The sequence below is a fragment of the Falco peregrinus genome, chromosome 3 (genome assembly GCF_023634155.1).
Source record: "Falco peregrinus isolate bFalPer1 chromosome 3, bFalPer1.pri, whole genome shotgun sequence".
Taxonomy (NCBI): domain Eukaryota; kingdom Metazoa; phylum Chordata; class Aves; order Falconiformes; family Falconidae; genus Falco; species Falco peregrinus.
Window position 1 is genome coordinate 103472244 of NC_073723.1, and position 13537 is coordinate 103485780.

General features: G+C 40.1%; 1 protein-coding gene across 1 annotated transcript in view; it reads left to right on the top strand.

Annotated features, from left to right (window-relative positions):
- Window positions 1–13537, top strand: part of CTDP1 (CTD phosphatase subunit 1) — a 110496-nt gene that overhangs the window by 48904 nt on the left and 48055 nt on the right. The window contains exon 11 of the mRNA XM_055799288.1: window positions 2379–2544. Within this exon, the coding sequence (XP_055655263.1) occupies window positions 2379–2544 (166 nt within the window). The remainder of the gene's footprint in view (window positions 1–2378; window positions 2545–13537) is intronic.

Below are 13537 nucleotides of genomic sequence, written 5' to 3' on the forward strand. Positions count from 1 at the left end.
ATTTGTGTATAATAATGTGGTCAAGGCTGATCTCATATTTTATTCTGCAAAAGAAGTTCTTGCTGTCATCAGTATGATAATGTGTTCTTAAAAAATGCTAGATTTATTTCTAGTCTAAGAATCTGCTTGGCTGCCTGCTACATATAACTTGTGTATAATTCTTGGCGTGGTCAAGCTTGTCATGGTTTTAAATACAGTTGTATATGATGCTTATATTTTTGCTTTGTCATTCTCTGTTTTACTAAGAACACAAATAGCATTGCCACCTTTCTCTTGGCTAGGGAACCTATAAAAAAGCATGGAAATCCTATTTTAAAAGATCCTTTGAGGAAATATAGTGGAACGTTGTATTTTTCCTCTCTTACTTGTGAAAATTACTGTCAGAGAGCAGTTTAACAGCAAAAGAAAACTGTGTGGTCTTGTAACATAGAAAACATTTAGTATATAGGGGGGAAACACCCCTCACAAAGCCGAAAGTACTGTTAAGCTGTGATGGAAAACATTTTGGCTAGCTCATTTGCACAATATCCAAATAGTTATTTTGGCTTCTTAGGAAATTCTGCATACAGAAACGACGGACTGCGGAGGGGCAGGTTTCCGCCGCGTTGCTATGTCGTGCTGAGCTGCCGGGCGCCTTCTGCAGCAGGCAGTGCTGGGTAGCACAGCAGTGGCTTGGGCGCTCTCCTCCACCAACTCCAGTTAAAAAAGAAAAATGAATTCACATCCCCTGCGCCTATCCATGGCACCTGAGAGGAGAGATGTGTATTTAGGGAATAGGAGCCCTCAAAATGAGCTTGATTGACAGCTTCCTGTGGCTTTCAGATTTTATATGTTCTGGGATTGAAGTACTGATGTAGAAAAAAAAAGTTGATACTTAGTAAGCTTCTCAAGAAGCTGTCAAGTTCAGGATAGGAGAAATCTTTTTGTAGAACCTGTAATTATGACTGGATTTACATAATTTATTAATGGCTTTTTTGGGTGGGGCTGCTGATTTATAGCTTTATCTTGAAAATCCAGGCTTGGTGAAAAACAAGAAACTGAAACACTTGTTGGTAAAGACCACACTGTACCCTTTCTCAGCCACCACTGCTCTCAGAAACAGCTTGGTGGCGTCTCGCCTGGTAGTTACAGCTTGAAACAGCTTGTGATTTCAAATACAGTCGTTTTTATACTTGCTTGTGGTAATCATTCCGCCCCCCCCACAGTCTTGTGGCTAACAAATAATTTGTGACCTGTGAAGTCTGTGACCCAAGATCTTTGGGTAGCGTTCTGGGTGGTGCTGAGCTGCTGTAACGTGTTCCAGGAGGTTAGTGTGACAGCCCAAGATATGTGACTAAACTGTATTGTGTAGCTGACAGGGGTCCTCAAACTTTTTAAACAGGGGGCCAGCGCACGGATGAAGTGGCAGGCAGTCATCTGCTGCTGCTTGGTTTCCCCCCCCCCCAACCCCCGGCGGGGCAGGGTGGGGGGGTTCTCTAAATACCGGGGGCAGGATTGAGGACCCTGGGGGGCTGTATCCAGCCCGCAGGCCGTAGTTTGAGGACCCCTGGGTAGCAGCTCCAGCCTCTGCAAGTCTGTAGTAGTTAAGTAATATTCACAGAAAGAAGTTAGCCAAGAAAGGTAGAAGTCTCCTGCAGTTGTTTTAGATGTAGTTTATTTTTTTATTGCTGTTATAAAGTAATTCCCATGAAGTTATGATTCTTTTATCCATTTTCATGAACATCTTGACATTCCCTTTTTTATCTGCATGTTCTGATTAAATACAGTAACTAACAAGGTAATAAAATACAGACTAAGAGAAAATGCTACCTTATTTGAATACACTAGCCAAAAAAAAATATGTTCTGTTCTGCATCTCATCCAGGCTTAGCATCTGAGAAGTGTCTGAAGACTGAGGCTGCAGGAGTGAGCTTTCTACTTGCAAACCTCTTGTCTGTAAGGTTCAGAAATAGAAAGGTATACTTTGAAACTCAAGAATACAAGCATAACATAGACCAGAAAAAAAATATATTAGAATGTAAGAACTGTTTCCTGAATGATGGTTCAAGTGACAGACAAACCTCCACTTGAGCACAAATCTGAAAGTATTTTCAGGGCAACACATCTGCAGCTAATGAAGATCTTGGCTTCAAGAAAGGTTTGATGGTTACTTACAGTTACAGTGGGGAGGAAGGAGAGAGTGCTTTGTCAAAGTTGGAACTTAAGCCTTCAGACTGAAAATAAAAGGAGTCATTGAGAGACTTGATCTTTCTCTGCTAATGAATACAGAACCCTATTAGGCAAAGCTGTAGATATTCAGCAGTCACAAATTGTTTATAGGATTGTATTTCTTGACAAGCTGTAAATTTTTCTTATGTGGGACCCCTGAAATTTTTCAGAGTTGTTCAACCGCATCAGCAGCAGATGTTTGAAGAAGATGACCTACCAGCAAGTGAAAATGAAGAGCAGCCTGGTCCATCTAAGCGGAAACGCCAGCCAAGTATGTCTGAGACAATGCCCCTGTACACCCTATGTAAAGAGGATTTAGAGAGTATGGATAAAGAGGTGAGCTTAACTAATTCTGACAGGCTTCTAACATAATCATTGTTAGCTATGCATAACAGTTTGACTTCGGTTAAATTATGCATGTATGTGAACTGACCTTGTATGCCACTGCAGTAACTTCAAATAAAAGCCATGGCAGGGTAAGAAGTACGGTTCAAGCTAAAATGCAGATATGTTCTGCAAAGCAAACTTGAACTAAGGAAAGGGAGTACTCGTGTGTGTAAGCAGGCCTTTGAAGTAGAGCTTCACTTAAGTATAGCTTTGTCACACTAAACGAGTTAATCACATTTGCTGTGTGTTTAGCTTTGCCAGGTATCACTTTAAACTGGTCTTTTAAAGTAAATATTCAGATAATCTGGACAAAAATCAGTGGTGAGATGGGAGAAGAGAGGTCTGTGGATGTAGAAGGCACAGGCTGTTGAGGTCAGAGAGCCAAAGGGGAGCATGGAGCCTCATTATCATAGACATGTAATCGCGGTGCTCTTAAATCATAGCCGTCACAGTTCTGCAGGTGATGGCAGCTTTCTGTTACAGAGCGTACTGTACTACTTTCGTACATAAACACATTGTTTGAAATTCGCTGTGAACCTCTAGCAGCTGATTATTTTCACTTACACTTACACTTCTATGCACTTTTGTCAAAGGAGCCACAATCTTACATAATATTACATGATACACAGAGGAAAAAATACCCATCTGCACACTATGTTATCATGAATTTGTTACATTGTGTGTGACTTTACTATAAAACCTAGCAACACTGGAGCTCAAATGCATTTTTTAGCTTTGATCGTTCACTGGGGTGGGGACAGGAACGTATAACTTGCCAGCTTCTGGCAGTAAATTGATTACAAGGTTCTAGCCATAACAGGCTATTTAACAAGAGTTAAATATAATGGAAGCGTGAGAAGTAAACTGCATTATTTCACCAAGGAAGAAAAGAGTTTGTGTATACAGCATAGCATAATTTTGAGATGTCCTGTTGCTAGACAGGTCTGGGAGGAACTCCGAGCTGGTATTCTAGGGAAAGGTCCAAAAACATTCAACCACTGTGATGATCTAATCTGAATTTCAGATGAGTGCAAGCTTTTAACTTTTCCTGGTAACTCTTGAAGTTAACAAATTTTGATTTCTTCTGCTGTTTGTTCCAAAGTATTTTGCCCATTTGATGTCAGACTTTCAGAAAAAACAGTATTTCTTCTTGTCATAATGCCAGTCCCTGAATCCATCTGGTTTCCTTCTGTGTTGTCAGTGGTACTTAAAGCAAATTGTTATTATGGGTTGATTTTATGGTTTTGTGTACTAATATTTTTCTAATAATGTGGCTTTTGGAAAACATTAATGAATTGCTGTTGTGATGTGTGCACTGAGCCAAAAGAAGGTGTGCACGTTTTCTGGAGTTACTGTGTAAAGTATTTATTGTTCTGTTTTCAAAGACACTATTTAAGTACCTGAATCTCCTGGTGCTGTTTCTTTTGTGATTGATTGGTCTCTATACTGCTACCTACAGTTAGACTAAAGAAATTAAAGTTTTTCTACCTATCCTACAAATATAAACATCTTAAATTGTGATGATTTGTTTGTAAATTATGCTTTACTTAAGCTGCATATTATGTCTGGGAATTAGACTATGTGAACTTCAGAACAAATGAAGCCCAAATTCCAGTGTTTTTTTTTTTTCTTAGTTGGCTTAGCTTTGATTCCAGGAGTATGATTTAAGGTTACAGGTGCTACTAAAAGATTTCCACTAGTCTCTGTTCCCATCCTGGCTTATTTCTCTGATCCTTGTGCAACTGAACCAGAAGAAACTCTTCACTTGTAAATTTGGAATTTTGTTGGGTTTTTTGGGCTGGGGGGCTATGTTTTGGGTTTGTTTGGTGGGGAAGGGGAATGAGAGTGTCTGGTATCTTAGCTCCCCAACATGGTTTGATCAAGGATCAAACATTAGCGGTGAACATGGAGAAGGGGGCATACAGCACATACACTGGGGAGGTTGAACTTGACATGGTAGTGCCAGCAGGTTGTCAGCTCCTGGTCGCTGCCATAGAGACAGCCAAGGGAGAGTAACCTTTGTGTACCAGCCTGGGGACTGCAAGCATCACCTTGGTAAGCATAATGTATTTGTGTACAAGAAATGTAGTGTGACTAATCAAACAGGATTTTATGGCGGCATGTGGGCGTACACTTAACAAAACAGAGGGATGATGTGTGGTAACGTAGTCCATAAAATATAAAAGTTTAGTGGAGCATACACAGGAGATTCCGCTGTCAGGGGCATTATCAAATAAAGTGAAAATAAACTTGATAAGCATTGCCGGTTGGTGCTCAGTTCACTTTGACACTGTGACTAGTTCAGCTTCCACAGGAAGGTGTTTGCCTGTATCTCATTCTTTATCAAAACATGTTACAGCGTAAGAACCTTTCTGCAATCGTGTCACGAAGAGGTGTGAATGCTTTTCTGCCGCACAAATGGCCTATTTCCACACAAACAGGTATTTCCTTCATTTGTATCCGTTCTAGTGGCTATGCCAGCCACAAAGATCTACAGCCAATTGCAGACTGCCTTGGTGGGGCGAGGGAGTCTGTTTCAGTCACAGTGGTGATGGTTTGCTCCACAGTTACAAATGCTAGTGCTGGGACTGTTAGGGTTAGGAGTATGAGGTCCAACAAGAGTGAAAGCAAGTCAGAGTGTGACTCTGCTGCAGTGTAAGCCAGCCAGAGTCTCACCTGCTGTGTTCCTGCCCCTGAGCCACAGTTGATAATCATGGGGCCTTTCAGCAAGCCCGTTCTGGGAGCTGGTTTGATCAGAAAAGACCATTTTCCAGGTTAGTCTTCATCATTACCAGATTCCTGAAATAACTCACCGTTGCTGCTGCCTGAGTGCTGGTGCCAGGAGTAGGGAGAAGATGGGAAGAGCTGGGAATGGGCAGTGAAGAACGAACTGCAACCCTCTAGCTTAAAAAATGCATCCTCAGAATTCCCTGGCAAATTCAGATAAGGATTTTTACTAGATCAAAATGAGTCACTTAGCTTTAAGCACTGGGATTTTTTTCAGTGAAATGAACTGAAATTCAGGAAATGCGAGAGTTTATATATACTGTTTCTGTGGATGTAACAAGTTTAAATAGCTCCTTTGCACCTAACATCAAAAAGAAATCTTGCTTTTTCTTTGCAAAAATCTATGAGAAGGCCACACAGCCCCAAGCAGTACAGCATTTGCATGTTGTTTATACATGGGAGAGTTTTGTTAGAAGAATCAAGATGGAAGCCAAAAAAGAGAATTTAAGTATGATTTATTCCCAAATTAAATCTCTTTCCATCCTTAACCTCTTTAAACATCTGCTTGCCACTTTTCCTAGTGAAAAAAGCAGTCTCTGTTCCAGTATTCCATGGGGAAGAACTGCCATGGATGGGCATCTCTGCTAAAATTTGGTCTTACACTGAATCTTATCTTCTCTTATTATTTTAGCTGTAGTTGTGCTATGGATACCAAAGAAGTCAAAGGAAATGAATAGCATCCCAGCCATGGGGTTGCTGTTTAAGGCCACTTAACCTTTTGTATCTTTTTCAGTGCCAGAGATCTGGGAGACCTGATCCAATGGTAACTTCCCTCTGACGTGAGGGACTGTTTGAACTGTAGGAAAGTGCAAGAACAAGAGTATTTAATGTATTAGGGTTGCCATTAAAAAGGCAATTGTCAAATCAGAGTAAGTGCATAAGGAATGGATCTGTATTGGGCAATACACAGCCTGCTAATGCTGCTGCCTCACAGCTGAGAGAACATTTCCCCCCTTTCTTCTCTGTGCTAGCTAGACACAGATGCTTTGCAACCAGTTGCTGCTGTGTCTCTGCTGTGGAATGGTAAAGGGAAGCAGAATTAAATGCTTATTTATAGTCATTTAAAAGGCCTGTGTAAATTTTTATTTCTAAATAACTGGTTATCTGATACATAACCTGCAAAAGATTACGCCATAAAAATGCTGTTTATATCGGATTGTATCTAGTATGCTGTAATCTTCATGTTGCTGGTTTCACCGAAGGGGCTGTGCTGTCTTGGTCATGTATAGGCTGGAACGAACAGTAACAGCAGGAGACAGGCAGCCGCAGGGACTCACGTCTGTCACTGTCAGTGCTCGTAGGACCAGTCTTGGGCAGATACCCAGTACCGGCTTCACTGATGGGAAGTTCAAAAAGGAACTGCCAGTAAGGCAGTAAGATTTCAGTAAGGCAGAAAGATACTTTTTTTTTTTTAATAGTGTTTTGCAGTGCTATCTCATCCAAGATGGCCTGGGATTACTAATGTCCTGGCACAGCTGTGCACACATAGTCTACTGGTTATATGATGCTTGTGCTTTTGTGTTTATTACCGTGGGGTTTTTTGGAGTGTTTGAGAGCAGCGTCTGTATCTTGTCAAACGTCATCACCTCTGCCATCTACGGTAAAATATTTCCCTGGTTTAAATTCCTCTTAGTTTGGGACTTGGGAGAGGGTAAGAGAGGGAATAGATCTGGTGCCAGTCAGACCTCCAGCTTTCCCATCTCTGCTTCGGTTAGTGGGGCTGCAAAATTCCTGCCGTCTGGCTGGATGCATGCTGAGCAGCTGCAGAGTGACCACATTGCAGAGGTATGTGCTCCACACCAGTGCATTTATGTCCAGAGATTTTTCTTGAGTGGGAATGACCTAATGAACTACTTGCATTCAAAATGGTTCTGTTGATTTGGTATATATTACGCACACTCTTTCCCTTTTAACTAAGCTGGAATTTATGTTCAATGTATAAAGACTGAAATTACAGCATTCTGCTCTTACATAAGGCCATTTTATCACTCTGCATTTTTCTTTCATATAAGCAGATTTATCTCTTGATTTCTGTTTTGTATTTTAAGTTTGTTATATTTAAGTTAGTGGCTATACCATGCCGTGAATTAAGCGGCAGTGTTTTTCTCCTTCAATTTAGTGAAAGCTATTATCTCAGTAATGGTTAGCCTCTTGGTTAGTTTAAAATTACTAACTTAATGCGGAGGATGTGGTCTGTAGTGCAAAATAATAGCTGCCTGGGGCGCACTTGGACACTGCATTGCACATTAACCGTTCTCCGAAATTCCTCAAATGTGTTTCTCATACAAAATACCTTGTGTAACACCTTAACATACAGCATGGCATGAAGTGTACAGATGCTAAATTTGGCTAGCAGTCTTAAAAATTGTACCCTTATTTGAAGTTAAAAGGAGGAGCCTGTGTGTGCACTTGCTGTTGTCAGTGATTATCATCCAGACAAGTAATGAGGTCTGCTTTACAGCCACTTCCACTTGAACTAAACTTTATTTTTTGAGATAACTATTGGTGAAAGTATAATATGGAGAAGTAGCAAAGGAAAACATGCTATTTTTCATCCAGAAACTTACAAGGCAGTAAGGGGCTATATGAAAACAATTTGCCAAAAGGTCCCATGGCACAGCAGCCCTGAGGATGCACAGGCGGGCTGGCCGGGGGCTGCTGCCCCAGAAGGGCAGGTAATGTGGAAGCTAGAAAAACTGAATTTGCCAGCCCCCTCAGCTTTTCATCGTCAGTGCCAAGAGCTTAACCCAGCAGGGCTGGACGTGTGGCTGGCTCGCTGTCCCTCGGCGGTTCATTTTCTGTGGAGGAGCAGAGTGGTGCTAGGAGTCCCGCTGCGGGTGTGCCGTCACGGAGCGATGGCTGTGCTGTGGCGGCTGCCTGATGCACCGAGAAATATGACTTTGTTTTGTAATCAACATAGCTTAAAGCTGTTGTAAACCAAGGAGAGTTTTACTGCTTTCCACTGTTTAAGATTTTGACATTCACCCGTCTCTACTATTAAAGTGACAGAGAAGTAATTAACATTATAACATTTTAATGTTCAAAGCAATCATTTCACCCATGTCTCATCTGATTAGTAGAGAAGATTAAGTTGTCCAGTACTATTTTTAATAGTTTGGCAGTGAGAATCAGCAGCGTAGAATTAAGAAATCAGTATGGTGGGGTGGAGAGAGGAAAGGTGAGCGCTTCAAGGAAGTGGGATGTCAGTCGTTTGCTTCTGCCCTTGTTTTGCTTTTGAAGAATTCCTTGAAAAAGATGCAATTCCAAGTAGCAGCAATGCATTTCTATTTATTTTTGATTACATAAGATATAAGCATATTGAAAAAACAAAACAATATTTGCCATGTTTAAGTTGTAGGCAAATCTTCCTGACCAGAAACGTTGACACTGACTGTTATGCAGCTAATTGAAAAAAACACTAAAAGAGATGCAGTATAGGTGAGGCTAGTGACATTGGTATGCGTTACAAACATATGAAACATGTATTTTCCTTATTTTAGCCCGATACTTATCTGCAGACCATTAGTTTATGCACTAATAGCATAGAGCTGGTTATCTGCTGGGTTTTGTTTATTAAGAGGGCATCATGGTCCAAGCTTGCCACAGCAGCTTTTTCAAATGTTTGGAAAGAGGCTTTTTTTATGTAATACCATGTTTTACAAGGAGACAACTGATTGTCTTAATAGGAAAAGGATTTTTATCGAATTTGATATTATCTCAGGTAGGCAAACAGTTTTGGACCGTTTCTGTTTTTCTATACAGATTGCTTAGAAAGCGTTATTTAAGCACAGTTTCTGGTGTACTTGGATATTTTATTTTCATTTTAGATTTATTTTTACAAACTTATATGCCATGGGGGAATATGGGTAACATATTGGAACCTTTTGGCATTCAGACAGCACACTGTATAAATACCTGCATTTTGTAGATAAAAAATGGAAATCACCTATATATATAAGGAGTAGTTTGATGGTGCTCATGGCAAGTTTTTAATTGGAAGGTGATATTACTATATAAAATTTTGTGCAAAGTGAACATGATCAGTCAAATTCCTGGCTGGTCAGGCGATTATTAGGAGAAAATAAAACATATGATTGAGACTGATTTACTTTTGTTATGCCCAGATATTTTAACAGGTAATTTAATCATGACGTAAGTACAAATGGTTATGCTACAATAGATACTACTAATGGGCTGCACCAAATGGACATCAACTAAAAAAACAACCATGCTTACTTCAGAGCTGACCTCTTTTTAATAAAAGTTTATAGTAATGAGTGCCTGCCTGCGTTTTGTCTGGATGTCCCTGTTTCTTCTATTGACAGTCCATCAAAAATTGATTTTAGTTGTCAGTAAAGGTGCTTCTGCCATCTTACATATTCTTCATACTTTTCTGATGCAATCAACAGCTGATTCAGTTCTTCTCCCAAAAAGGTTCTCAAAATTGTTTCATTGTAAGTAAACTTGGGTTTGTAGAAAAGTAACTTTTTTTACATGTTGTTGACATTCTGCTAAGCATAGAGTAAAAATTATTATGCAAATAAGATTAAATCTAAGCTCTATGTGTTTGCTTCTGCAGATAAGAACTTCTTTGGCTTTTAAAGTATGACTGGTTATATAGCAAATGCATTATCTTAATGCTATTCCATGTGAAATGGAAAGTAGGTCTATAAAGCTCCCACCTCTAGAATGTATGTACAGGGTGTTAAAAAGTGAATGTTGGTTAACCTGTAGGGAAGAAGGCTTTTCCATACATTCTCTTTGGTTTTTCTACTGACACCGATAGTGCATTATATATCTGTAGCCTTCTCTGCTTGGCCTTGATAAACTGAAAGCCTTTTTCAACTGTTGGCTTGCTCACTGAAAATGGGGCAAAACCTCTTTAAATAGAGTTCAATAACCGCATTTGGAGGTGTATGTCTACCTCCATATGCTAAATCAAGTGCAGCTAGGCTGTCAACACTAACTGGCCACAGTTAAAAATGGGTGTCTGAACTGTGTTAAGCAATTTGCAAGATGATCCCTAACACAATTGTGAGCAGCTGCATATATGGTCTGATTGAGCCTCATCGCAAGTCTAATACGGTTTTTACATTTTAATTGGAGCTGATGTTCTTCCTGAGTGGTATTTAAAAGTGTCTGGCCAAGTCTTGGTCTGTCTGAACTGTTTCTTCATAACTATTTTTTTGTGGGTGTTTTTTTTTTTTAAATCAAAATACCCTGATACTTGGATTGCAACATAACAGCAAATATAGATGTGAAGTATAGCATAATATATGCTAAGTGCTATGGAGGATCTTTACAATCACTTGCATATTGCTAGTCACCTAGCAGACTTAATTTGTGTTTGGATTTCTGGGGTTATAAAAATACAAATCCATTTTGGTGACATAAAGGCCAGGTTCTTTCTAAATGCAGCAGTGAATGACTGTTTGTACTATTAGTCTTTAATCAGCTGTTCTTGATCAGTTATCATAGGGTGACTTATTTTGAAATTTAAATTATGCATAATTGCAGTTGCTGACTTGTGAGACATCTTCGAGAGAAGCTCTTCCTTTTGCTTTGGTAGTCCTCACTGTTGTCAGGTGCCAGCTGCAGAGCGCAGTGAATACAGCCACTCAGCTCTGCCCCTGTGATCCTTCTGCAGCTGGGCATGTCCCACCTGCTGTCAGCATCACAAGGAATGTTTCAATTCCACGTGTAACTTCACGGAGATGGTGAAAAGCTGCAGAACTGGAGCCCCCTACTGATGTAAAAAAATCTCCTGCTGCAATGCAGTCACAAAATGAGTAATTACCCGAATGGCCGGCTGCTGTAACTTTTTCATGTCTACAGTAGTGGTATTAGTTTTGGACTTTAAGAGAATGTCAGCGTTGCTCTGTATTGTTATGGTTTTTGTATATGAGCTTGTGCTTTCTCTTTGCCGAGGTCACAGTCAGCTGTAGACAATATTCTCAAGTTGCTTCTCATGGCAAACAGTGATACTGTTTTCTCTGAAATTAACACAGACAGCTGCCTGTCTCAGATATTGTAGTGCTCCAGCATCAAACTTGCTTAATCACAGAGGGATTGAGGACTGGATACAGTTGGTGTACCATAGAGATCATATCAGAACCTACAATGTATTCATCACCTTAAAAGTGACCTGCTTGTAGAAGCTGACCACTTGTATTTTGGACTGGTTCTTTTTCTTTTTTTTTCTTTTTTTTTTTTTTTCCTTATTTTGTGCTTAATTCTGGCTATTGAGTGTGGGCGAGCTATGCAGAATACAGTGCTCGTATTTCTTCACTACTTTGCTTAAAAGCTGCATGCTTGATTGTACAGAGTCTGATTGCAGCCCCATTGCCCAGTTCAGCAGAAACCATTTAAACGTTAACCTGGCTTCACTGTCATCTTTCAGTTTCTAGTAAAGCAAATTCAGAAATAGTTTTCTCCAGTGCTCATTATTTGAGGTGACTTTGTTAGCTTGAGTGCATTGATAAATGTCTCTTGGCTCTTGTGACAATGAGACCAAGCAAATCAGGTTTACTGAAGAGGGAAACAACAAAGCCATGCTTCATGAAGCCAGCTGATGTCTGGAAATGCTAACTCTAAGCCTAGGTTAGAACTAGTAAGTCATGGCAGGTCCAGGCTGGCCCTGCTTATAGCTAGCTTGGATCAGGATGGGTTTACTAGCATGTTCACAGCATGCGTGAATAAATCTATGCTGAACACAGTGTATCTATGTTTCTATAGCAGTAGTTTTGAGCTAGCAAGCCCTACTCTATCCCAGTTGCTCTACACAGGAGTAGTTTTTAGGTTCCTTTGCAGCTGCGATGCCTGCAGAAAGTCTGCACTTAACGGATAAATGAAAGCAGTTTTTTGCCTGTCTTTTGTTCTCACTTTAATATTTTCAGTTTCACTTAGTAGACTGTGACTTCTGAACAGCTTTATAATGCTGAACAAGTTCAGGAGTTCAACCTTTGAAATGGAAAAAACTTATTTTTCTCTGAAACCCATATGTAGCAATGAATATTTATTCAGTCTCACTAAGTGAAAGAGATGCTTTCGGTTAACCTTGGGATGGTAGAACCTAGCATTGTGCTAATTGTCGTTAAAACATCTGGTAACAAGGACCATTATGAGAAAGCTTGGAAACAGATGAGATGCCAAAAAAAAAAAGTTTGTGCATATTGTGTATACCAGAAACTCTTCTTTTTAGGGTGAGTTCTCATATCTGTTGGAGTGAAGTCCATGGCTGTGACCGTTATTCCACAAAGGCGGTGTTTCCTGACACCGTTCAGTGGCTGATCACGACAGCGTTTTCGGTTGCAGCATTTCAGAAGTTTGGGGGTTGTCTCTGAGCTGATGCACGTTAGAGCCTTAAATGTATTCTAAATAGTCTGTAATTCAGGTTGAAGTGACTGGAAATTAGTGCAAGTCAAGCTCCCTCCCACTCTTGGATTTTTTTTTTATTATTATTTTAATGGAATAACCAAATGGGCTAAGCCCTAAATGCTTCTCAGAGGTTTTCAAGGATACTGTGCCAAGTGTGCTTGCAGGTTAACTACAGCATTAATTAATGCCTTTGGGGGTGACTTGAAAGAGATTAGGTAGATTAGTGTCCTGCTACTTTATTTTTTCCTCCATAAAAGTCGAGGTTTTCTGGTTAGAAGTGCAGGCTGCAAAAACCTGCATCACTTTTCATATTAAAAAAAAGGGGGGGGGGGGGGATTATTTTAAACCTCTTCCACCAGTTCAGCAGGTGTTGCCAGATAAAATAGTGAGTATATGGAGAGAATCGTCCCATTCTCTTTTTAAAACCAATCAGACAGACAACAGGCTGGATTGATGGAGGGATGCTGCCCATACCTGTTGAAAGCTGCCGCTGCATGTCTAGAAACATGGTATCAACTGGGCCGGTGAGTTTTAACAGCAGATTACACTTCATCCTCGTCTTTGTTATTTCGGAATCCCATTGCTTTCTACGTTTGGGCAATCAGTGTGCTATCCTCTACAAAATACTTGTGAAAATAAACACTGTAACAGATGTGATCAGCATCTAGGGATTTTTTTCACTTTTGTTTTATGTTTTTAAATGGAAGTTGATGAGAGTAGATGCTGTCAAGAGGGCACTTGAACATATTTTCATGATCAAAAATTGTAAAAGGAAGCT